Source organism: Callospermophilus lateralis, chromosome 2 (assembly GCF_048772815.1).
Source record: "Callospermophilus lateralis isolate mCalLat2 chromosome 2, mCalLat2.hap1, whole genome shotgun sequence".
NCBI lineage: Eukaryota > Metazoa > Chordata > Mammalia > Rodentia > Sciuridae > Callospermophilus > Callospermophilus lateralis.
The window spans coordinates 141,730,167-141,754,486 of NC_135306.1; the positions used below are offsets into that span (position 1 = coordinate 141,730,167).

Below are 24,320 nucleotides of genomic sequence, written 5' to 3' on the forward strand. Positions count from 1 at the left end.
TTGCAGTGGAAGATACGAAATTTGCATGTGACAAAAAGAACATAGAATATTTCCTAGTTTAGAGATTATGTCTGTTTATTAAGAATTATTGCATATACAGATTAGACAATAAACATGTATCTCTTTTCTACTCATTTTTCTAAATATTCACTGATAAACCACTCTACATGGGCTCATAGCTTTTGTAAATATTTTAAATTAAATTAGACAAGGCTTTGGGGGGAAAAAAAAGCCCTATGGTGGAACCTGATTAAAGAAGAGCAGAAATTAGGAGAAATCAGAAACCATGAGAATATATCTTAGAAACAGAGGAAGTTCAAAGAGATCAAATTAAAATAAGGAATGTAATGATATTGGGCTAAAGAAAGAAAGAAGCTTTTCTAAGGAAATTAATGCAGAACTATTTGGGGATAAAATGTTGTATCTGCAGCTTATTTATTTATTTATTTTTAAACATTTTCCTTTAAAGACTTTGAGGCACTATAGAAAGATCTTACTGGCACATATGAAAAAAGATAGACATGATCATGATTGAGAGAAGACAATTTAATCAGTAAACTTTAATGCCTGTTAGCTAATCCTGAAGCTGAAGTTCTGGAAATATGACATGCTACAGAGCTCAAAGGAACAGGTAATCAGTATTCTCCTTCTTCTTCATCCTCTCCTTCAACAGAATCTATGCCAGGTTCCTCATAATCTATCTTTAGGGCAGCTATGTCCTCATGGGCCTCAGAAAACTCTCCTTCCTCAATCCCCTCACCCACATACCAGTGAACAAAAGCATATTTGGCATACATCAGATCAAACTTGTGATCCAGGAGAGCTGTAGCTTATCTTTAAACAGTCCAGCAAAAACATATACACATATATGTATATGTGTGTACACACACAGACACACCGAGAGGGAGAGGGAGAGGGAGAGGGAGGGGGAAATAAGCATATAGAAAAGGCAGAATTTAAAGATAATTGAATCTAGATGGTATGATTAGATGCTGTATCACTGTAGTATTCTTTTAGCCATTGTAATTGCAAATTATCAAAATAAAAAGCTGGGGGGAGATGGGCAAGAAGGTAAAATACAGGAGGTATAGGTATATATTTTGTTTTTCTGGAATAAGATCCCAACAAAGATGAATGTAATGGTATAACAGTACAAATAGACTAGCACCAACATGGTGCTCATCATTTTCTTAGACTGTAGGAAAGAAGTTATGGGGGACTATAGACAAGAAAGTAAGTATGGGTGTGGGAAGTTCAGGAAATACCAGGTGATCTTAATACTCTTCATGAAGTAAGAAAAGAAGAATAGCAGTAGCTTGGTGGCATAAAGATTGTGAAGATTTGGAATCATTTTCTGTGAGATATGACAAAGGAAGCTGTTTTAGTCAGCTTTTCTTCTGCTGGGATCAAAAGACCTGATAAGAACAATTTTAGAGGAGGAAAAGTTTATTTAGGACTCACAGTTTCAGAGGTCTCAGTCCATATGCAGCAGGCTCCATTGCTCTGGGCCCAAGGTGAGGCAGATCATTATGATGGAAGAATGAGGTGGAAAAAAGTGGCTCAGGACATGGCACCAAAAAGTAGAGAGCACCGCTCACCATAGGCAAAATCTATACTCCAAAGGCTTGCTCCCAATGACTTACCTTCTCTAGCTACACACTACCTGCCTATTGTTACTACCTAGTTAATCCATTCAAACATGTTAGAGTCTGTAAACAAGTCAGGAATGGTGCCTGGCATTTTGCCAGGGGGAGTGGTTTGTGAGGTGGTGCTAGCGAGCCATTAAGTGTGGAGATTTCTTATTGGTTGACTGCTATATCTAGTTTATGTTAATTAAGATAAGCTATGTGGAATGTATAAATACCTCTGTTGTCCTACAATAAATGGCTCCTACTCCTGCTGTATCAAGGTACACAAGTTGTTCGTCACTCCCCGGTTATTTTGCTGCAGCTGGACTGCGGCACAGACTAATACATTGATCAGGTTAAGGCTTTCAAACCTATTTGTTTTACCTCTAAACTTTTTTGGGATGTCTCATACATGAGATTTTGGAAGATACCACATATCCAAAACATAACAGAAGCTGACCAGGGATACTGTAAAATATTTCACAGGACACAGCTGAAGTGCTGCTTGGAGTGTGGAAACTACTCCTTTTTTTTGGCTTCTATGAGCATTCCAAGTTTATCTTCTGTCATAGAACATAATATGCCAATCCGCCCTCAAAAAAAGAACATAGTCCAATTGTTTTATCACTCTACTTCTACTAGAAAATGAGTTTGAATTAAGGGGGCCTAACTTTCATTTTTGAGTTTCTATAACAAGCACAGTACCTGGTATGTAGTAGGCATTAAATGAATATTTATTAAAAAATGACTATGCCTGCAATCTGTATACAGGGTAAAAATGGGAGTTCATAACCCACTTGAATCAAAGTGTGAAATATGATACATCAAGAACTATGTAATGTTTTGAACAACCAACAATAAAAATTAATAAAATGAATTTAGTATTATAAAAAAATTTATATGATCTATTTTCAGCTAATTTTTGTATAAAATATGAGTGTTTGGTAGAGGTTCTCCATTTTTTTGCCTCTGAATGTTTCAGTTCATCCAACACCATTTGTTGAAAAGGTTGTTTTTCTTCCACTGCCCTGCTAGTACATCTTTATTAATAAATCAGATGAAATATTATTGTGGGTAAAAAAAAATGACTGTGCATATAACTTCTAAAAATGTAAGTTTTTATTGATTTCTTCTTACCTGCTGGGTTAACCACTTCCCTTTCATGCTCCCATAGCAACATCTATGTGTGTAACACCCATTACAAATCTTGGATCAGAAAATACCAGATCTCAGCTGAACAGTTAAGATTTTATGTTTGATTTCCAAAGGCTTTATTTTCTGATTTTAACAAATACTTTTTAAAAGCAAAATTAACAATATTACTATCTGTAATCAACATAAGATAAAGTGCTCAATAATCTAAATAAACAGTATTCTGGATAAAACCGGGGGCGGGGGAGGAATATGGTTTTACACTTTAAAAGACCCAGTACAGTCCCTTTCTTATTTACTTCTGTCAGAGTGTTCAAATTTAAAGAATGCTCTCCATGCTGCTGGAGGAAAGTTTCCAAACAGATTTACCTTTACTTAAAAGTTGAAGAATTGAGTTCAGGTGACTTTTTATGAAAACAATTCAGGTGACCAAGTACTTTTAGTATCAGAAACTGAAGATGGAAAGCAATATTTGACTTCTGAAAAACAATCAAGTCCAAGAATTGACTCTTTGGAAATCCAGCCTGACTGTTTACAGTTATATTTAGGAGTTTTCTGTTTTGCAACTATTTCTGTAGACATATTCTTAAACTTTTTCTTGACTGAAAATACATCAGTTCTTTGCTTGACTTGCTTTAGTTTCTTTCTTGGTAATTCTCTTTGATCAGGAGAATTATGGGCAGTAAAGCACTTCCTTAGACCTAGGGGGACTTGGAATCCAAGTGTATCTTTTTTTGTGGTAGGAGGGACCCATTCCTCAATATCAGTTTCAAGACACTCAGAAATACTACAATTGCTGAACATCTCCGGGCTTCTGAATTTCTGGCTATGTGTTTTCATGTGTTTTGAGCAGCTTGGGGTGGCTGGCTGTTTGTCATTTTCAGGAGAAATCCTTATTTTTTTATGGTTAGCATCAAGATCTGAATAAAAGGCAGGCAATTTTTTGAAAGCTTCATTTATCCCATTAATTTTTTGGTGGAATCTTGCAATTGGAGTTGACTGTGAACAAGGAACAAAGTCTTGGCTCTCTTCAAGGTCACATTCTGAATCTGACTGAAAATGAGGTGGAGAAGAGTATGTTCTTAGATACTTAGAGGTAGATAGGCTTTGCAAGGATGATTTTTGTGAAGTTTTGCTGGAATTGTCAGAAACTGATCTTACTGAAAAATCAGGCTCTGCAAGATGATTTTCTGTCAAGGATGTTTCCCACTGTAACAAAATATCCTGTGGCTTTTTGATAATTTCTGTTGCAATGGCCACATCTTTAGCAATATCATCAAAGAGATCAGCAGAAGCATTGTAGCTATCTTCATGATCAGAATAGCTTTGTGTTAAGTTATTATCGATATGTCCAAAAGGCGTTTCTTTCAATGTATTTGTACTTGGACTATTACAAAGAGTTTCTAAAGAATATGTTAGTTTCTTACAAATTGTAAAACTGTCACCTTGATTCTTTGGTGACCTATAAAATTGTTTGTTTCCTAATATGCAAACATCAGAAACATCATTGTACTTTCTAGAACATGGAACTGTCAACTCTTCATTCATTTCTGAAAGTGACTTTTCTCCACTAAAATATTTGACACTGAGACAAAACTGGTCATTCTCTGAAGTACTGGGCCTAAGTGAAATTTCATCCTTATGTGGTAGAATCCTGATAGTCTTTTTAACTGTTGTTTCTAAATCTTTTGAAGATGGAAACAGAGTTGAAAGATAAGGGTCTGGGAGAAAATATTCTGAAATATCCCTTCCATTATTGCCTATAGAGACAACCTCTGCTGTGTTATCTGATTTTGACTCCTTTTGAATAACAGGACTTAGATTTGCTTCACAGCTGGAAAAGAAGTTATCTTTGCTACAGTGTGTTTTGACTTTAGCTTGTGATGATCTTAAAACTGTAGGTGGTGAATACAGAGCTTCAGCAGTTCTCTGGGGAGTCACACATAACCTACTATGGTCTGCAAGGAATTTACTGATGTCATTATCTACATCATGTTTCTTTTTCCTGGCATCTGTTTGGGATATAGCAATCTCGGTTTCAATAATTGCTAGAAATTTGTTCAGGCTTTCAGAGAATGGCAGATCATCCCAAATCATAGGGTCATAATCATGGGAATTGTTAGTTCTCTCCCCAGTTCTAAATGATGAAGATGGACAATATGCAGATATTTCTTGAAGGCTAGTGGTGGTATTTACATCATGATGTGGATAACATTTAATCTCACTTTGAGAATAACTATTGTTAATTTTCACTGGACTATGGAAGGATTCTGCATTATTTGACTCAAGTGGCTCTTGTATTTTCAAAGGAAATAAATTAAAGTCAGTAACTCTAATTTCATGATGATTGCTATGAATTGTACTCGGTTGATTAGCTTGTAAGCCAAGTTCCTCATCCAACTTTTCTGTTGTACTCTTTTTATCCATATATGAAATGAGGCTCCACGAACCCTGAACGGGATCACGGCAACTGCTAGAACCAGTAACATTTGCAAAGGAGATGCACTTTCTGTTTTGATGAAGAGAACTAATGGCCATTGTTTGTTCTGAAGCTGACAAATCATCATTATCTGTTAGTGATGAAACAATGGAAGTGAGTTCAAGTGATGGCTGCCAGAATCTTGAAAAATCATCTTGGCTGTGGAGCTCCGAAAAATAGGAAGTGCTTTCAGAGCCATTTATGCTGCTGAGATCACTATTTGAATGATCTAAAGCAAGTAAGTGACTATTAGGTTCCTGGAAGGCACAGTGAAGTTTCCTGAAATTGGAAGTCTGCAAAAGCTGCTGAAAGTAGTCAATGACAGTAAAGCCTGCAACATGGGGGTTTGGTAGAAGAATCTGACAAGCTACTAGTGCTCTGACTTCTCTTTTGTGGCCATGGCAATGTGGTAAGAAGTTATTAGAACCTGAACCATTTCCATATTGTTTTTCAAAATTCTGTGAAAGAAGTAAATAAATTAAAATGAAAAGAAAATGTTCCTCCTTTGATCCAAAAAATAAACAGGAATTCAAAAGGTTAAAGCAGATACAACTATAACCCTTACCCCTTCTAACTTCACTTCCTTTAGTGTTCCAGGCAGAATGGCATATACAAAAGGAAATATACTTTGGAATAGAGAGACTTTTCTTCAAATCTTGGTTCCAGTATTTACTAAGTAGTGTTAGAGCTTTGAGCAATTTATTTAACCTCCCTGAGCCTGAGTTTTCTCATTTTTTAAACAAGAGTAAAAATAGAGAATTGCTGTTTAGCATGAGTTGCTTAATAAAGGTTAGCTGCCATTATATTTGGGAGAGAAAGAAAGAGGAAGAAAAGAGAAGAACCAAACCCAAGATTTTAACAAAGTAAAGCTCTGTATCACTTGGTTTCACTTTTTTCTGTTTTTTTTTTTTTTCCTCACTGTTCAGCTATAGACTGCTCTATTCCTTCTTTTAAAACCCTGATTCTCGTGTGGACAAAATTCTTTACTCCCTTCAGTGTACATAAGACAGTAAACTACTCCTTTAGAGTCAGTACATTCTTTTACTCTTTCTATAGGTTCTTTTATAACTACAGTTGTAACTTGAGCAAATTTTGGAGAGTGAAATAAATATAAAATATCTGAGTTTTTAAAAATTCATAATAAATTCCTAGTTTTAAAGTTCAGAAAGCATTTGAACTGGGCTTTTCTGACATTTGAAAGAGGAAGTTGTGACATATGATGTTTAAACAGATCTTCTATAGGCTATATTTACACAGTATAAAGTGCTTCTACAGGCCTTCAAATTTATATATAACTTCTAAAAACTATTTAGAAAATTCAAATCATTTCATTACAATGGGAATGCTAACAAAACTCTAAAAAGAAAACTAGTATCCATTACCGTCACTCCAAAAATAAAGCTTTGTCCGACAAAACAAGTTTCAACAGCTTTAGTTAATAGGTTCTGAGTTATATCACTGCCCATTGTTTCCGGGATTTTATTAGGATCCTGAATATACCTAGAAAGAAAATAAAAATTGTGAAGAAAAGAACTTGAAAATTCTAATTTGCAATAACATTAGTAGACATAATTAGTTTGAAAATGTGGCAGGAAACTTTTCAGCTACATACAGAAAAAGAAAGTAGCTTTATAAGCTAAGCATTTTATTCCCTCTAGTTTTCTCATAACATAGACAAAATAAAAACCCTACAAAACTCCAATGTATCCAGTGTGAATAAAACACATACTTGTCTAATCATCAGGCCCAGCAAATATACTAGGAAAAAATAGAGACAACAGTGGGGGGTAGCAGCCTTTCCTCTTCCCTAACAATTCTGGCTATTGTCCCTGTAGTGTCCCTTTTTCCTAAATCAGTTTGCCCTCAACTACAAAACTTGCAATAGCTTTCTTCTGTCAAGTGACTGGGGGGAGGGGAAGCAGAAGGTCAAATGTTCAATTGCTTACACAAATCTGCCATTTTCATTTTTTAGATTTATACAGATGAAATTATAAAGCAAATGAAAGAAATGACAAAATTTCAACTTCTGATACGGGACTATTCCCTTAAACAGTTTCTCTTGCCTCAGGGATCCTCAAACACCTGAATGTTAACCTCAGTCTGGATCATCTTTCAGTTTGAAATGATTTTACTTTCTTATCTAAGTTTCTGTATCTTGGATTAGTTTTCTAACTTAATATTTTAATAATTATAGCTTAGTTACCCTGAATGAAAGAAGTTTGGTATAACATTAACATGATACATACTCATAAGTATTTTCCTTTTCTCACGTGATTATCATTTAAGGAAACTGATGATCTGAGGTTAAAAGACTATCTTTTTTGGAGGTACCAGGAATTGAACTCAGGGACACTCAACCAGCGAGCCACATTCCAAGCCCTGTTTTGTATTTTATTTAGAGACAGGTCTCATTAAGTTGCTTAGTGCCTTGCTTTTGTTGAGGCTGGCTTTGAATTCGTGATCCTCCTGCCTCAGCCTCCCAAGCTGCTGGGATTACAGGTGTGCGCCACCACGCCAGGCTATCTTTTTACTAAATGTATCTCACCTTAAAACACTTATTTTCAAAGGAGCAGTCAGAAAAAAGAATGCTTTAAATATTCTTACCTGTGTAAACCAGTGGCAGTCAGACCAAAAAATGTGTCTAAGCAGCTTCCAAATACAGTAATAGCAAATAATTTATTTGATTCTGCAACTTTCAAAGAGAGTTTATATCTGTAGCTGGCATTTTCAGCTTCACCAGTGGAGCCGCATTTTGGACAACTAGATCTAAAGAGTGAGGAAAAAAGTATAGAAATTTTCATTAAATATTTTTTTATATTACAAAAACCAAGAAAAGTAAAAATTTAAATTATAGTTCTCATAGAAATACTCCTAGTAATTTACATTCTTCTTAAACTATTTATGATCAACTTGTTTTGAATTTCTCTGTTCCTAATAGCTAGTTTTGCTAATTCAAATTAAGTACCTCCAAACTGATAGAAATGCATGCCAAACATAGCAAAGTAATGAATAACTGTGTGTGCATGCATGAGAGAGGATGAGACTAACATGTACTCTTTAAATATTTATACCCAAAGTACTTAGCTAATTGCATTCTTCTTACCATTATAAAAATTACTATCTTTAAACCATTGGAATATATTGAGAATTGATCAGATTACAAAAAATTATATATAAAAAAACCATGTGATTTAACTTGTTTTCAAGACAATGTGCAACTGTGGCCAAATACTTTTTAGTCAAAAAGTATACGTAAAGTGTATTGCTGTCTGTTCTTGGGATATTATATTCCTGAAATCTGGAGTACCTATTTGTAAAATCCAGGCCCGAGGAAAGATAAAATGAGATAAATTAAAAAAAAGAGTGTAGTATAAATCTTGCTAAACTAATGTATTGGTCTGCTTTCCCACTGTGGTGCTTATTGTCACTTCTACTTAGCATTTCCCTCTTTTCTAGTTTAAAATAATATAATTCTGATTTCCATTTTTCATGTTCTTAATTTAGGAAAACTGATCCTTTAAAACACATTATGGTAATGGATAATACTACAACTTTGTTTTTTCTTCATGTTGCTAATGATCTGTTTTAAAATAGACTGGCAAAGTGCAAAAAGAAAGTAATGTTAAAGATAGCTGAATAAACTTGACTGCTGTCAGCCACTAGAGGGAGTATAAAATCCTTATTTCTCAAAGTAACTTCCAAAAAGCTGTCACATAAGGTGAATTTTGGATATACTATCATAGATTGGTGTTAATTATTTTTTTGTCATACCGAGGATAGATCTGTACTAATCAATTCATGTAATAATACTGAAATATTCTGGACTCTGTGCTCTATGCTGGTCATAGAATAAACAGACTCACTTGGGGGATAAAACCGTTTCTCATTAATACCAATCTCTAGTGAAATGAACCGTTTCAAATATGCATTAAAATTTTTTAAAGGTTATGCATTAATAATGCATTAAGGTCTAATGTAAAACTCCTAGTAAATCTTTGAATAATTAACATAATGTTTTGCACTACAATGCACAATACCTATATTTCTTAATTAAAATACTTAACTGACAAAGATTGAATATATTCAAGGTATACAATATGATGATTTGAAATACATGATTACCACAATCAAATGAACACATCCATCCTAATCCATACTGTACATTAAACCACAGAACTTGTTCATCTTATATCTTTTCATTAATCTATTAAAAATAATAAACCCACTACATGGTTGTTTAGAACATATTTTCATAATACATAATTGTCTATTCCCAAATTTAAGAAAGTGAGAAGAGACAGGCAATGTTTTACATTTTGCAAATCTCTTTAAAATCTGGCTTAATAAAAAGGTAGCTGGATTCACATGTTCCACTTCTCTGCTCTATCTCCTGTGATATCACAGGTCACCTGGCCTTTGGTAAATTCTACTGTACACATATGAGAGTGAAAAAGGCAAATAATGCCTTACAATTACTATGAAAATAATTCTGAACTCGAAGAAGCCTCTGAACAGATCTCTCTGAAATGACTACTACAGTTTTAATCCTTTTTGTTTGGTCCAAACTAAAATACCAAGTTTCATTATTTTCCTAGTGTACTTATATTTAGCCCAGAAGTAGAATTTATGAGATCAGTAAATCTGTTTTCTTAGCTTTGAAATCCTCTGAAAATCTGATTAAAGCAATTGACTTTTTCTCTTAGAAAAAAATTTACAGTCAATTACACAATATTTTACATATCTTGGACACTGAAGGATGCATCCACACCTACAATTTATTTACATTCCAGGTTAAGAACATCCAGACTATGCGATTATCACACAATGTCCCTTATAGATCCAGACTACACTAAATACTACAAAGTAATAAAAAATTGTTTAAAAAAGTATCCCTAAAGTGTAAAGCACTGAGTTCCATCCTCAGTACCACGTTAAAAAAAAGTATCCCTAAGGCTTCTACACACTATATCCCCCCAAAGAAAACTATGATCTATGTGTGGAACTCAATTTGACTTGCTTAATTAAATAAATAATACTAACTTTTTTGGGTAGTTGGGGACGGTGATGAGGAGAATAGGTAGAGATAGACTAAAGGGATTATGCATCCCCTTAAGCCAACAGGCAATTTGCATATTTGGGCTGGATGGATAGCTTATATTGATAAATCCCCTCCCTTGCTCATAATTTTGGGATAGTACACAAACTCTATCAATTCCCCAACATATACAAACACCCCCCACACACACACATTTATGACTGAGCTATGCCTTCCCCAGCCCCAATAGTTTTTATATTTGTATGTCTATGTTTTTATATCAGGAAATCCTTTTCCAACAAAAATATAACTTGGAACCCTAATGAGAATGAAAATGAATGTCTTATTGAAACTAAGGTAAGGGTTCCAGAGCCCAACCTACTAGTACTCACTACTATCCACCATTGCTAGTTTAATCCCTGTCTCCTTCAAGAAGCACCTCCATAGAACTTCAGGTCTCTGAAGAATAGTTTTAAAACCCATTTAATATTGGAAGTTTAAAAAAGAAAAAAGAAGAAAGTTAACTCCATAAAACACAAAACACCTATTATGGCTATCAGCACTAAGAATTTGAGGTCAAATAAAATCTTTGGGAAGCAGTCTCTTCTGTTTCCTATGTTGGCTGACTTCAAGTTAGAAAAAAAAAAAAAGAAAAAAGAAAAAGCAGAAACAAAATTAGAGAAGAAAAAAAAGTAGCAGATATTATGGGAGTAGATTCTTTGGTTCTGTAATATTGCCAATGTAATATGTATAGAGAACAAGTAATTATTCCATAATCATCTACATTTCCATAGGCAAGGACCAAATGCTGTGGTGTTTGTTGTAATTCAATGGTTCAGTCAGAGCTCTTTTCCCAGCTCTGGGAAAAAGAAGGGGAGGTATCATTCTGGAGAAAAATTCCACTGCTAATCTGGAGGTAATATGTTGATTATGAGTGAAGACAGCAGTCAGACAGTTTAGACTTAAATGTTTCTGACTAGCTGGATGTGTGGGCAGATTCTTAACTTTTCTAAGTTTTAGTTGTTTCCTTTTAAACTGGCATTAACAATAGCATCTACTTCATAGTCTTTTTTATTAAAAAGTCTCCAAAGCTCCTAGCACAGTGCCTGGCACATAATAAACATTCATGTATGTTATATCACCAGTCTAAAGAGGTAATAATGGCATTATTATTTAACCTACATTTTTGAAGATTATCATATTTTATATTTTATAATTATATATTATACATATATTACTAATCATGTATCAAATGTTCTAAGTATGTCATGTATATATCTTACTAGATCCTTGTAAGAACCATATAAGACAGCTGTAACTTTCCCCAGTTTTGGGCTCAGATAATTTAAGTGACTTGCCCAAGGCCACGCAGTTCAAGTGCCAGGTTGGGATTTGAATCCAGGCAGTCTAGCTCCACAGAATCATGCTTTTAATCACCATGATATACTGCAATAGGTAATATATACTTACAGTGGACTTTTTACAATAATGACTAATATTTTGGAGATCCTAATATGTCATGAAATATAATAGGAGATTGCTGTGCATTATCTCTATAAATAATTAGATCCACAGAAGTTAAATATTTTACCCAAAGTCATACAATTAGTAAGTGTCAGAGCCTATCTGCTCACTTGTGTTTTCTGAAGCTTGAAATTGTTCCCTTACACCATGCTGCTTCTAAGAATCCATCTTGATAAGACAAATAGCCCATGGCTTTTAGTTGTTTCAAATGATAGTTAGGAACCTGAAAATGAGTGAACTTAAGATAATGTAGGCACTATTATGCTGCCATTTATTCATTTATTTAACAAACATTTGTTGAGCATTTTCTATGAACTAAGCCCCAGGCTGGATGCCAAGGATTTAATGAAGAATCACACAAACAGGGTCTTTCTCTCAGAACTTACGTATGAGAACTTGCATGGTTAAATAAAGGAATAGTGGTAACTATGCAAGGACAACCTTAATCCTAAATGTGAGTTAGAACTGCTAATCCTTCTCCCCTTCCCCGTTTGATGTTAACTAGAGAAAAATACTAGTTACGAATATTGCTGGCACGAAGATCAGTAAAGCAGAGGCAGGGGAACAGGGGAGGTTGGAGGGCATTATGGTTTAGATATGGAGAGCAGTGACTTGAATCATGAGCTCTGACTGCCTCAGAATTGTGGCTGTGCTTTGCTCTGGGAACTTTCTATGCAAAGATACAGGACCAGATTGCTCAGGAATGAGGATAAAGCCCTGCCTGAGCAAGTTATGTGCAAAGGTATGAAACAATAATAGTGTCTGACTTTGAGCTCAGACACCAGCTGCTGGGAATAGAGAATTCTGAGCATAACAAGATAACCACAATATCTTGCAAGTGCTACAACTTTCAAGCCTGTCTGCTTTGCAGAACCTCTGGACAATTGGCTTCATGGGTATAGCAGGAAATAACAGGATGTTCCTAGCATTGCAATAGTAGAATAGCTACAAAAATGTTTCTAGTTCTGTAACTTTTTAGTGCACAAAGAATATTAACTTTCTTATTGTGAGACCCTATATAATAAATGTTCTGAGCTAGCTCTGGGTCACCATTCTTCCATCAGAAGTTATTGTCCCACCTGGTCCCAGCTTTCTAAGATATTTGTGTCTTTCTTAATCCTCCATTGCCCCCTGCCAGTTTCTAGGGTTTGGCCGTGCAGGTCCCAGCAGGTGTCTCCCAAAAGCTCATGTATGAGACAATGTAAGAAGGTCTAGAAATAAAATCATCAGGCCATGAGAGCCATAATCCAATCAGTGAATTGATTCTCCAATAGTGGTAACTGAAAGCAGGTAGGTTGTGGCTTGAGGAGGTGTGTCACTGGGGGCATGCCTTTGGGTTTATATTTTATTGTGGTGAAGAGAACTCTTTCTTTGTGCTTCCTGGAATCATGCCTTGAGTTGCTTTTTTCTGTCATGGTGGTATGCCTCACTAAAAACCCCAAAGAATGGAGTCAGCCATCTTTGGACTAAGACCTCTATAACGATGAGCCCCCAAATAAACTTTTCCTCCTCTAATTTTTCTAGTCAGGTCTTTTGATCATAACAGTAAAAAAATCTGACTAAAATGAGGCAGGGAGGTAAGGGCAAGTACTGAGGAATGAAGTGAAGCAAATCAGAGTCCACATATTTATAATCATATCAAAATGAATCTAATGTTGCATATAGCTAATATGAACCAAGAAAAATTAATTAAAAAAAGAATGTTGTTGACACTATTTGACTTATATACTACTTAATACTTACTAGATATATTAATCTTTTCTCCAGTCAGAGAGAGTATTTTTGAAGAACTCCAAACCTAACTTTTCTTTTTTAAAGATGGACACAATATCTTTATTTATATATGTGGCACTGAGGATCAAACCCAGTGCCTCACATGTGCTAGGCAAGTGCTCTACCGCTGAGCTATAATCCCAGCCCCTCCAAACCTAACTTGTCAATTCTACTTTATAAAGATCAGAGGAGGATCTTAGATTCTCAGCTATACTTGGTCTGCAGTTGAATATGATAAAGACTTTTTGTGCCAAACACCATTCTAGTGCTAAATAATAAAAACCACTACAGGCTGAGCATTCCTAATCTGAAAATCTGAAATCCAAAATTCTCCAAAAGCTGAAATTTTTGAGTACTGACATGGCATTACAAAGTTCTGGATTTTGGAGCATTTTGGATTTCAGATTTTTGGATTAGGATACTCAACTAGTAAAGTTTATGTAAATATCCTCAAATCTAGAACACTCCAAAATCTGAAATACTTCAGGTTCCAAGCATTTCAGATAAAGGACACCTAACATGTATAACATAGTGTCTATTTTCAAGGTTTTTACATATATGTATTAAATAATTTGAGAGTCATACAAAAACAAACAAAAAACCTCTTACTTAATACCCAGGGATATTCTAAGAAGTAGGCTAAGATTTTATACCAGGATTGTGACTTGCTTCCTGTAAAGTTATTTTTTTTCCCCCTGAGGTAGGTACTTAGTAAAGACTTCACAGTGACTTGAAATTTCTCTCTAGAAAGTGGATTACTGGCCAGTTCTATTCTGGGATTTACAGCAGAACCAAACTCTGACAATCCCTGAGAGAATCTAATGTCCTCATATGATGAATTTAGTTTTTATTTGTCCTTGCACCATAGAAGAAGGTTTATATTATGTACTGATATATTTCCTCTCTCATGCTTAGAGGCTTTATTTTTACCTTTTGGAGACAAAGATTATCCGAGAGAAGCACATTTGACATGATGGATATATAAAACTCGAATTCTGAAGAGCAAGTACTGAGCCAAGAAGAAATTTTCTTCTTCTATTCATGCGTTCACACTGTGGCCTACAAAACAAAATAGCCACAGGGATGAAGATAGGTATTCCTTGGTTTCATTATTTTCTTAGGCACATGACAATCTCTTTAAGAATAAAGTAGTGTGTGTGGTATCGATATAAGGGAATGGAAGAAAAAAGGTCACACAAAAAAATGCATTATTTTTAAAACCTGATTCCTTGACAGTGCAACAAATGATGGAATATGGCATCTTCCTTTCTTATGTCCTCCAAAATCCAGATCCAGATGGTCCAGATGGCATCCACCAGTGGGCTAAGGGAAATAAAATAGGGCAAATGTTTATCCTGAAAATGCTGCTTAAAATCTTGCTATTTAGAATGAAGCTTCAAATCCTTACAACAGTCAGATTGTCTAACCCTTGCCCAATTCCTGAGCTCACTTTGTATCATTCTCCTCCTTAATCACTGCATTTCAAGCCATGCTGACCTGCTTTCTGTTCCTCATATATACAAAACAATTTGACTTCTCAAGCTTTTGTGCTTATTGTTCTCAGACTAGAATGTTTTACCATAGGACTTAGCATAGCTAACTCCTTTGCTTCAACTTTAATGTGATCCCCTCTGGAGCCCTACCTTATATCAAGTAGGCACTGCCCACTGCTTCCCTTAGTTTCCATCCTCCCTTTAAAAAAAAAAATTTTTTTTTAAGTTGTAGATGGATACAATATCTTTATTTTTATTTATTTATTTTTATGTGGTGCTGAGGATCGAACCCAGGGCCTCACTTGTGTGAGGCAAGCACTCTACCATTGAGCTACAATCCCAGCCTGATATCATATTATCTTTCAAAGTACCAATCATGTTCTATAATTATTCTATATATGCATTTACTTACTTTTGTTCTACCTCCCACTAATCTGAAAGTTAAAGACAGGTATCTAATCTCCCTAATGCCTTTTTTCTTGATTTTCTTCCTTGATATTTATGTGCTAGTAGATTATACAAAAAAATAGTCTGAGTTGTGTTTCTTGCCTCTTGCCCCAATGGGATGTTTCCTATTTCTGTGCCTTTGTATTTTTTACTCTTCCCTCTGCCTAAAACCTAAAACGGTCTTTCATTTTCCTGTTTAATACTACTTTTTGAGATTCTTGTCAGTGGTTTTCTTCTCCAGGAAGCTTTCCCAGATTAAGAGATCCTACTTTTTTTTTTTTTTAATATATCACTCACTACATCACAGTAAATTGATCTGTTTCATATGTTCTTTTCCAAAATCATAAGGATCATCTTTTTAGATATCCAATACCAAGTTCAAAAATTGTCAATGAATTTTAGTTATTAACATTCTTTTAATTCTCAGCTTTCCTATTCCTCAGTGACATATACCATTTAAATATAAAATAAAAATTTTCCAAATTATAAAATTATAAAAAATCCTATATACATATTAAATTATAAGAAATTATTAAAAATCATTTATATATATTAGATACCCTATTTGTATGTGAAAGATACACAATAGTTTTACATTATTGTACCTTAGTATTTGTTTTAATTATTATTTAAATTTACTTTCACTTTTAATTTTTTTAAAAATTGTGGCCATATTGTGACAATAGAATATTTTCTTTAGGGCTTTACAACAGAATTTTATATTATGCCACCCCTATGTGGATATTTACCAGACAATATTCTTATACAATTGCTATCAAATCCAAACTTCAGGAAATGGATTAAACTTATTAAGACACAGTATTAAGGGCTGTGGAGTTATTAGAAATAACAATTGTTATTAGAAATAACAATCTCTGTCCTAAAAAGTTTACTATATAATTAGGCAGACGATTTGCCAATACATGCAAAACTTAAATAAACATGAAATTTTGGGATTAACTTCTAAGTTCATTATATAAGCACCAACTGTTACATTTTTAAAAAGAAAAGTTGGTTAAATTATCTTTATTTAAGCATTTATTGTCCTCTAGTGGATGAAATAAGTATGTCCATAAAAACCCATAAGTTATTGGCAAAATTTGACTAAAGTGAAAAAGGTCAATTAATTATTTTTACTATTTGTGTTTCATCTGGCAAACCACAGAAATGGCAAAGACTTCCCATTCATTGTATGGTGGATAATAATACAATACTGTTTAGGGAGTTAACTGTTAGTTATTTTCTTATTTCCTTCATGTTATTTGTCACTTAGTTTCTCTCTATCTTTACTGACTTGCAGTATGGTGAATGCATATTTGATAGATAACTGAAGGAAGTGACAGAAATGAAAGTATTAAAGTTAAGAAAACATTATGATAGACTTGGGAACAATTTCATATGTGGCATATCCTATAATTTATCTTTTTTCTCAATTTTATTGGGAAGAATGATATAGTAGTACATTTCTCTCAGCTCCATCACAGTCAGCAAACCATTTTCCAATTTAGTAAGCTCAATATATTTACTTATCAGTTATTTGTTGTGCAGCTGGTAAATGCCAACTGTTGATAGCATTAGTGAGGGACAAACAGACAGCTTTCCTAGTAACTAGTTAGTTATAGTCTAGGACAAGAGACAAACAGCTTTACAGTGTGCACAGGGCTTTTATCTCATTATTTGATCTAATCAGAGAATTTAAATAGATAATTAAAGATCAGGATGCAGGTAGAATCAGGTCTGGAACTCACATCTCTGACAATGCAGCAGTCTTTCTAGTTCACTGTACTGTGTGCTCAAGCATCACACTTAACTATTTGTTTTAAGGCTGCCCCAAAGATAAAGTTATCCCTTTAGAAAACTAGTTCCCAGTTCTAATGACACAAAGACTAATTTTTCTTCCCTTCATTTCTCCCCAAATAGCTGGAAAGGGGTATGGCTTAGTGTAGATCATTTGCCTAGAGTGCCTGATGCCCTAGGTTTGATCCCTAGTACTAAAAAACAAAACAAACCAAAAAACATAATAAATCAGAAACTGTTCATGCTTTGCAAAAAAACCTTTGTCACCTTCTTCCTCTCAGATTTCCCCTTTTACAAGTCAAGATGCCTCATTATGGGAAGGGTGGCTACTTAGAATATTTTTCTTAACACTATCTAATGATCTTTTTCAAGGGCATACACTATGTTTTAATTTTTAAAAGAAGTCATAACAATTCTCTAAGAAATGTTTTATGGACATTAACATGAAGATTCTAGAAAGGGAAGACAGGAGATCAACAATAAAATACACAAAAAGTAAAGAAACAAAACCTCCAGTGAAAGGTAAAATATTTTTAAAAACACTAACCAGGAAAATCTTAAGAAGTACAACATAGTGTCCATTCATTCCACCATTTATAACATTTATAACAGACATTTATAACAGGGATGGAGAGGGGACAGAGTTGGAGACAGAAAACACAAGCTCTTTTGTTCAAGGAATTTAAAATCTATTTGCTCAATGGATAACTATCAATGAAATGGCCAGATAGCTAGGAGTAATCTTTCATTCTTTTCCTCATGTGCCAAATCAAACCCTCAGTAGTCTTAGAGTCTATTTCCATATTATAAATCATCATTCACTTCCACTATGTATTCTGCCACCACCTTAATCCAAACCACCATCATCTCCTGCGAATGCTGCTGCATTAGTCATCTAACTGCATTATCTGCTTTCTACCCAATCTTCCAGACTCACCTTATTCAAGAGTCCTTCCTGAATAAGTTCCAGCAACACAGATCTTTTCTTAAGTTCCTGAACACAAAAAATATCAAGTTTTTTTTTTTTTTTTTGCTGCAGGGCTGTTGTGTATCTTATTCATTTCATTTGTAATCTTCCTCTCTTTCAAGGCTAGATAATTCTCATCTTTAAGGTCTCCACTGAAATATCAACTCTTTAGAAAGGACTTCCCAGACCATTTTAAAACCCATAGTTCCCCTGTTATTTCCTTTCTTAAATCCATGGATAAAAGGTATATTTCATTGGGAAGGAATCCATCCTGTTCACCAGTGTAACCCAATATCTAGCAGTTCTTGGCACAGAGGGAGATAGATAAAACTATCTTCAGCATGAGAAAATAATGACTGGGCACTCTGTGATCCAGTTTTGCAGAGTTAGAAAAGCCTGCCTGCCTTATTAAAAAAAAAAAAAAAAAAAAAAAAAAGACCTTGCAAACTGAGAAATAAAGAACGAGTAAGAACATGCCAGTTGGGGATGGGTTTAGGTTTGGAAATAAAAGGGAGGGCTGTGCCTCTGATGAACATATGACACTCTAGGATTAGGGAGTAGCTCAGTGATAGCACTTGCCTAGGCTGGATGAAGCCCTGGGCTTGATATCCAACAACAGTGAAAATAAATAAACAAAAGCATTTTGTATGGCTGGTGCCTAGGGCCAGAGTTGGAAAATCACTGGGGCTGGAGAGGGAGGCAACGATATGACAAGAAGGGGCTTGTAATCTATGTTAAGGAACACAAAAACATCAAAGAGTTTGATATTTAAGGAGTTTGGATTTAAAACTGCAGGCAAACAGGAGCGGCAGAAAGGTTTTAAATGGTCAAACTTGCAGCTCTCCTGCTCCTGGCTTTCCTGGCACCCGGGATCTCTGTAGCCCTCTGGCGGGTATTAAGGTCTGGCAATGTGGAGAGTGGATTAAAAGGTACCAAGAATGAACGCAAAAGAAATACTAGGGAGGTTATTGTTATAACTACATAGCATAGGGGTCGACCCAAATACCAGTGAATGTGGAGAAAAGAACAGAGATTTGAGATATTCATGAAGCTGTTATTATTGGCTGGAAGTGAGAGATAAGGAAGAAATCTAGAAAACAAAAGTCGAGACTTTGTCTCGGTTATCTCCAGTTTGAGCTCACCCTGTGTCTAGTTCGACAGCCCAGTGTTCTCAACAAACGTTCACACAGTGATCCCAGCGGCACGGTCTAAAGTCACTGACCCTTTTACTCTTGTACTGTCAAAGCTTCCCTTTACAGACAGGACTCCTGAAAAACAAACAACATAAAATGCAAGCCTCCTGGTCTCATCGACAATGACTTTAAGAGCTTCGGGAGACCTTGGAGTGCTTCCCCAAGAACCTCTTTCTCCAGCTCTTCACCTAATTCAAGAATGGGAGACTGCCAGGGCGACGCCGAAAGGCCGCAGTCCAGATAGACCCAGCAACTCGCCAAACACCTTCTACTCGAATCTCCCGCGTCCTCTTCCGCCGGAAGTGACGTTTGATCAGTGGTTCCTCAGAGCCAATCAGAAAAGGCTCCGCCGAGGGTCACGATTAACCGCGAAATCCTGGGGGCATTTGGAAGCGACCATTTTTTGTCAAACTGGGGTAGAGATAAGGTTTGAAGGATGCTCTATTCCGACTTGTGAAATAGTAGTACAGCCTGCAAAATTAGCTTCCGGGGAGACTGAACTAGCTTGTCGTAGGGACGCCGGAAAGGGGAGGGAGTGGGTGGGAGCGCCCTCGGACAGGGGTCTGGCCGGGTGAGGAAGAGGGATTGAAGCGGAGTGGATGGGGTTGGCGCTGCCGAGAAGACAGGAGGGGGCGCTGTTCGGAAGCGTGGCAGGACCTCAGGCGGAGGAAGGGAGGCGACAGCGGCGGGAGGCGCAGCCTGGAGTGGGTTTCCTGGAGCTGAGAGAAGAAAGGGGGCGTAACCAGCAAGGAGGGACCGAAACCTGGCTCGCTAAGGCATGGGGTTGCGGACAATACGGAGGTTTGGGGAGACCCTTGAACAGAGGGTCCGGTTAGGCGGGCATAATGAAGGTGAGATGCTAGGAGCGCAGTCTTTGGAGGACTGAGCGGTCCGAAGCAGTGCTTTACTTCCTGCTACCCGAGTGACCCAGTTTCTTCACCTATGAGTGGGAATAAGAGTCGTACACTAGACAAGGAATTGCTGTGGTGGTTGAGTTAGATGCGTGCCATCATGTCTAGTGACACACTGGCATGCAGTCAGCCGTCCATAAGTTGTTATGGTAGCTATCTTTAAACATTAGGGGGATTTGCGGAGGAGGACAGGGAGTGTTGCAGTGGAACTAAGGTGGCCGGGCAGGGTTTGGCGGTGACAATAAAGGCAGAGGTTACTGCGTGACCTGGAGAAGAGGTGGGCTTGGGGGGCACTGCAGATTGGGATGGGGTACAGACCCTGGCCTGATAAGGTCCGACTGGTGGTGAGATCTCAGTGAAGGTGGGCTCCAAGGAGAGGATGGCACGAGAGGGAAGTGGGGTGGAGGCGGCGCCCTCGGGGACAAGTGGTGGCGAGGCTGAGAAGCTGGCAGGCTTTGGGTTTCCCGGGGGAGGAGCCGGTCTGCAGCGGGCGGAGCTGCGGACTGGGGCCGGGCTTAGGCTAAGCGCGGCTGCCCGTGTCGCTCTCGCCTTCACACCCGCGCTGCTGCCGCCAACCTGAGCCATGGGTTGCCCAGCCCTCCTGCTCTTGCTCCTGGTTTTCTTGGCACCCGGGACCTGTATAGACCCCCGGCGGGTACTAAGGACCCTCAGCAGCCTGCACTTACCAACCAGCCCCGCATCCCGGTCCTCTGTAGCCAAGAATTACTCAGTTTTTTATTTCCAACAGAAGGTAAGGGGTTGGGAGGGGGCGGGGAAGCTTCGAGTTCCCGAGTCCCAACCGCTGGGACCTCGGTCCTGTAGAGTCTGGGCATTGGAGTTCACTCTGAACTTCAGACTCCCTGATACCTAGGACTGTCCAGTCTTTGGTTTACGCATTCCAGAGGATGGCCTCAAGTCTCCAAATTTAAAATTTCTCCTCCCACTACCAATAATTTAATACCATTCCTGGCATCCTTATTTTTCTGTCTTTGAAACAACGGAAACTAATTCTCTCACAGTCTGAAGTCGAAGTGCACCATCCTTTTCATTCAGTCTCTCTGGAATTGGCCACAGCAGTCACTTAAATTCCCCTAGCTCTTAGAGGGTTCCTCAATCTAAACTCCTTTGACTTCTAAATTCAAATTATTGAATGCCAACCCTGGTCCTTAGTCTTTGGTGGCTGTCATCTTTTGCCCAAGGCAGTCCCTAAATACAAGTTCTAATGTCTGTACCTATTAGATAGTATAGAATATTAATGCAATCTAAAATGATAGCTTGTCATTTCAGGATCATCTCAAAGATGATTTTGTGGGCCTTTCATTAAGAGTTTTTGGCTGTCCCTGTTCCCTATGAAACTGAACACATGGCCTGTGCCTGTAAAAGAAGTTATAGGCATATGGCAGGATTTGAGGTGGGTGTTGGGGTCACTGTCTCTGATCTGTGACTTGAGTTTACAGTTCTAAGACAGGATTTATGAGTGCTTTTATGGTTGGCTTATGGCATTTGGTATTACCCCACAAGTCTAAATGGAAAAGTACATCTTATGTGAAATGACAGGGAATTCTAATGATTCTACATTTCTAGGAGCCTAAAGATAGGGATTAGAAGGAGTGCAAGGGTCTGATCTTGGCATTAGGAGTCAGACCAGGATTCTACCCTGGTAGCTCTGTGATCTTGGGCAGGTTACAGTTTGTTGCTGAACTTATTTTCTTGATTTTCTGGGGTTATGGTAATGGTTAAATGGGAGCAGATGACATATCCCTAGCAGAGTAGCTAGTCTGAAGCAGGCACTTAATAAATGTATGGTTACTGACCCATCTGAATTGCATAGGAATTTAAAATAAAGGAATGGCATGAATTTGTAGAATAATTTATAAGCAAAAATTTTTAACACAGAAAATTGAATTTGGATTTAGGAAGAGAAAATGTTTTAATTTTAGCAGAGATACCAGGAAACAAGAGTCTTTTTCTTGGGTAACGCCTTTAATTCTCTCTGACATAGCTTCCTCATTTGCAAATTGACAGGACCACTGTGTCTAATACTTTACTGAGGAAAGTTAAGGGCTCCTTGGGGGAACTAGCTTAGAGAGAAACTAGTTGGGTGAAGCTTGTCATTTCAGGACATGAAGTGGAAGCCATGTTAGGTACTCCAGGGTGGCCTCCCCTGACCTCTTTTATCTGGAGCTCTCTGTTTTATGTGTTTCATTAACATTATCACTCATGATAATCTTCATTCATCTTCAATTGGCTAATCCCCCCACATTTCAAGCACCTGGCCATGTTACTCACTAGTTAGATCCCAGCACAGGGCTCTTTACCCAGCCAACCTTTGCTCACTAGTTTATATTTAGTTTATACATTAGGGCAAAGATCCCACACATGTATTTATTACCATAATAATAAGTATCCTTATATCAACTCCAATTGAGCTTTTTTGAGAAAAAAATTCCATACATATTTATTGCATAATTGCATGTATAATAGTTGTCAATTTCAGGATCATAGATTTTTATATGGGACTGTGTAAATTCAACTTCAATTTTTTTTAGTAGAGCACATATACTTTTATATCTTTTAATAATAAAACGTATAAGCCCCAATTTTCATTTAGGGTTTAACTTTTTCAAACTTTATAATGTTTCCTTTATCTAGAATTATCTCATCTAGGTGACCATGCTAGTCCCAGAAGTCCTTATATACACATAAAGGATGTGGTTTTATGGAATGGTCTCTGTAAAAAGGCTTAGCCAATAGCTTTGTTTCTCTCCTCCTTAGAAATCCTTCATATCTTTGAATGCTTGCAGGATAAAGGGCAAATTCCTTGGCATGGATTCCATTGTTTCTCACCACATAACCTCTCTGACCTTTCCAGCTTTCTGTCCTGCCATAGTCTCCTGCTTCTACTTGCAAACACATTTACTCTTACAGTAACATAGAACACAGGCTCCAGTGAATTTTACTGTTTAGAAATTCTGTCTGGAATTCCACACTTCTTTTCCACTAGTTAAACTTATCCTTCTATCCCAGAGGAATTGTTATCTTTTCTGTCAAACCATGACTTCTTTAGGCCAGTTTAGATCATCTTATTTTAATCCTACACACTTATTATTTTATACATGTCCTTCCTGCTAGATAGCACTCTTCAGGACCTACAAGAGCCTATCAAAAGTGTAAGCTTTTTCTGTTTCTGGTTTAGGAGGAGTGTTTGGGGAAGGGGCAGAGATGCCATGTTTAGTCACAAAGGTGCCAAGAAGAGTCCCTTAAACAGCCCAAGCAGCAGACCAAGGAGATGGATGAGGAGGCTTTCAAGCAGAAATAAAAAGAGGAAATGAAGAAATTTGAGGAGATAAAACCGTTGAAAGTTGGGGTGGGGGGGTGGGGGATCTGCCACAGGTGGACTTAATAAATCTAGCAAGATAATGATGACACTTGAATCCATTCCTAGATATATGGATTCTTTGCTATAATATCTTTTGCCACCTATGGCTAAAATGAGTTGTTTTCTTGGAGTTTTTGTGTACATTTAAGAGTAAACTTTTGTGCTGGAAGTGGTGGTGCATGCCTGTAATCCCAGGGATTCAGGAGGCTGAGGCAGGAAGCTCAAATTTGAGGGCAGCCTGGGCAACTTAGACCCTGTCTAAAAAATAAAAAATAAAAAAGAGCTGGGGATGTAGATCAGTGGTAGAGCACCCCTGAGTTTAATCCCCAGTACTGGGGAAGGGGGAGAATAAACTTTTGTTTAAAAAAAAGTACATGTATTTATAAAGCACAAAATAATTTTTAAGTTAACATAGTATACTGTCATGTGTAACTAATTAAAACAAATAAAAAAAGTTAACAGTAATAATTAAGGGAGTGAATGACTGACTAAAGAGAGCATAAACAATTTTTATTTTTATATCTTACTCTTCCATTTTTTTG

At 36.8% G+C, this 24,320-nt stretch overlaps 2 protein-coding genes across 3 annotated transcripts in view; one reads left to right on the forward strand and one right to left on the reverse strand.

Moving 5' to 3' along the window:
• Positions 1 to 635: 635 nt before the first annotated feature.
• Positions 636 to 14,634, reverse strand: Ddias (DNA damage induced apoptosis suppressor). The gene is made up of 5 exons (XM_076842068.1): positions 14,522 to 14,634; positions 7,864 to 8,025; positions 6,642 to 6,759; positions 3,218 to 5,717; positions 636 to 823 (listed from the first exon to the last, which is right to left on the reverse strand). The coding sequence occupies exons 1-5, from the start codon at positions 14,632 to 14,634 to the stop codon at positions 636 to 638; spliced, it is 3,081 nt and encodes a 1,026-aa protein (XP_076698183.1).
• A 5,516-nt stretch (positions 14,635 to 20,150) lies between these two features.
• The window catches only part of Prcp (prolylcarboxypeptidase), a 73,154-nt gene continuing 68,984 nt past the window's right edge, over positions 20,151 to 24,320 (forward strand). The window contains exon 1 of one of the 2 annotated variants that reach the window (XM_076843926.2): positions 20,151 to 20,339. In XM_076843926.2, the coding sequence (XP_076700041.1) occupies positions 20,334 to 20,339 (6 nt within the window). In that variant the 5' untranslated portion in view covers positions 20,151 to 20,333. Of the gene's footprint in view, positions 20,340 to 20,941; positions 21,151 to 24,320 lie in introns of those variants that run through there. The other variant, XM_076843924.2, reaches the window with a different exon arrangement.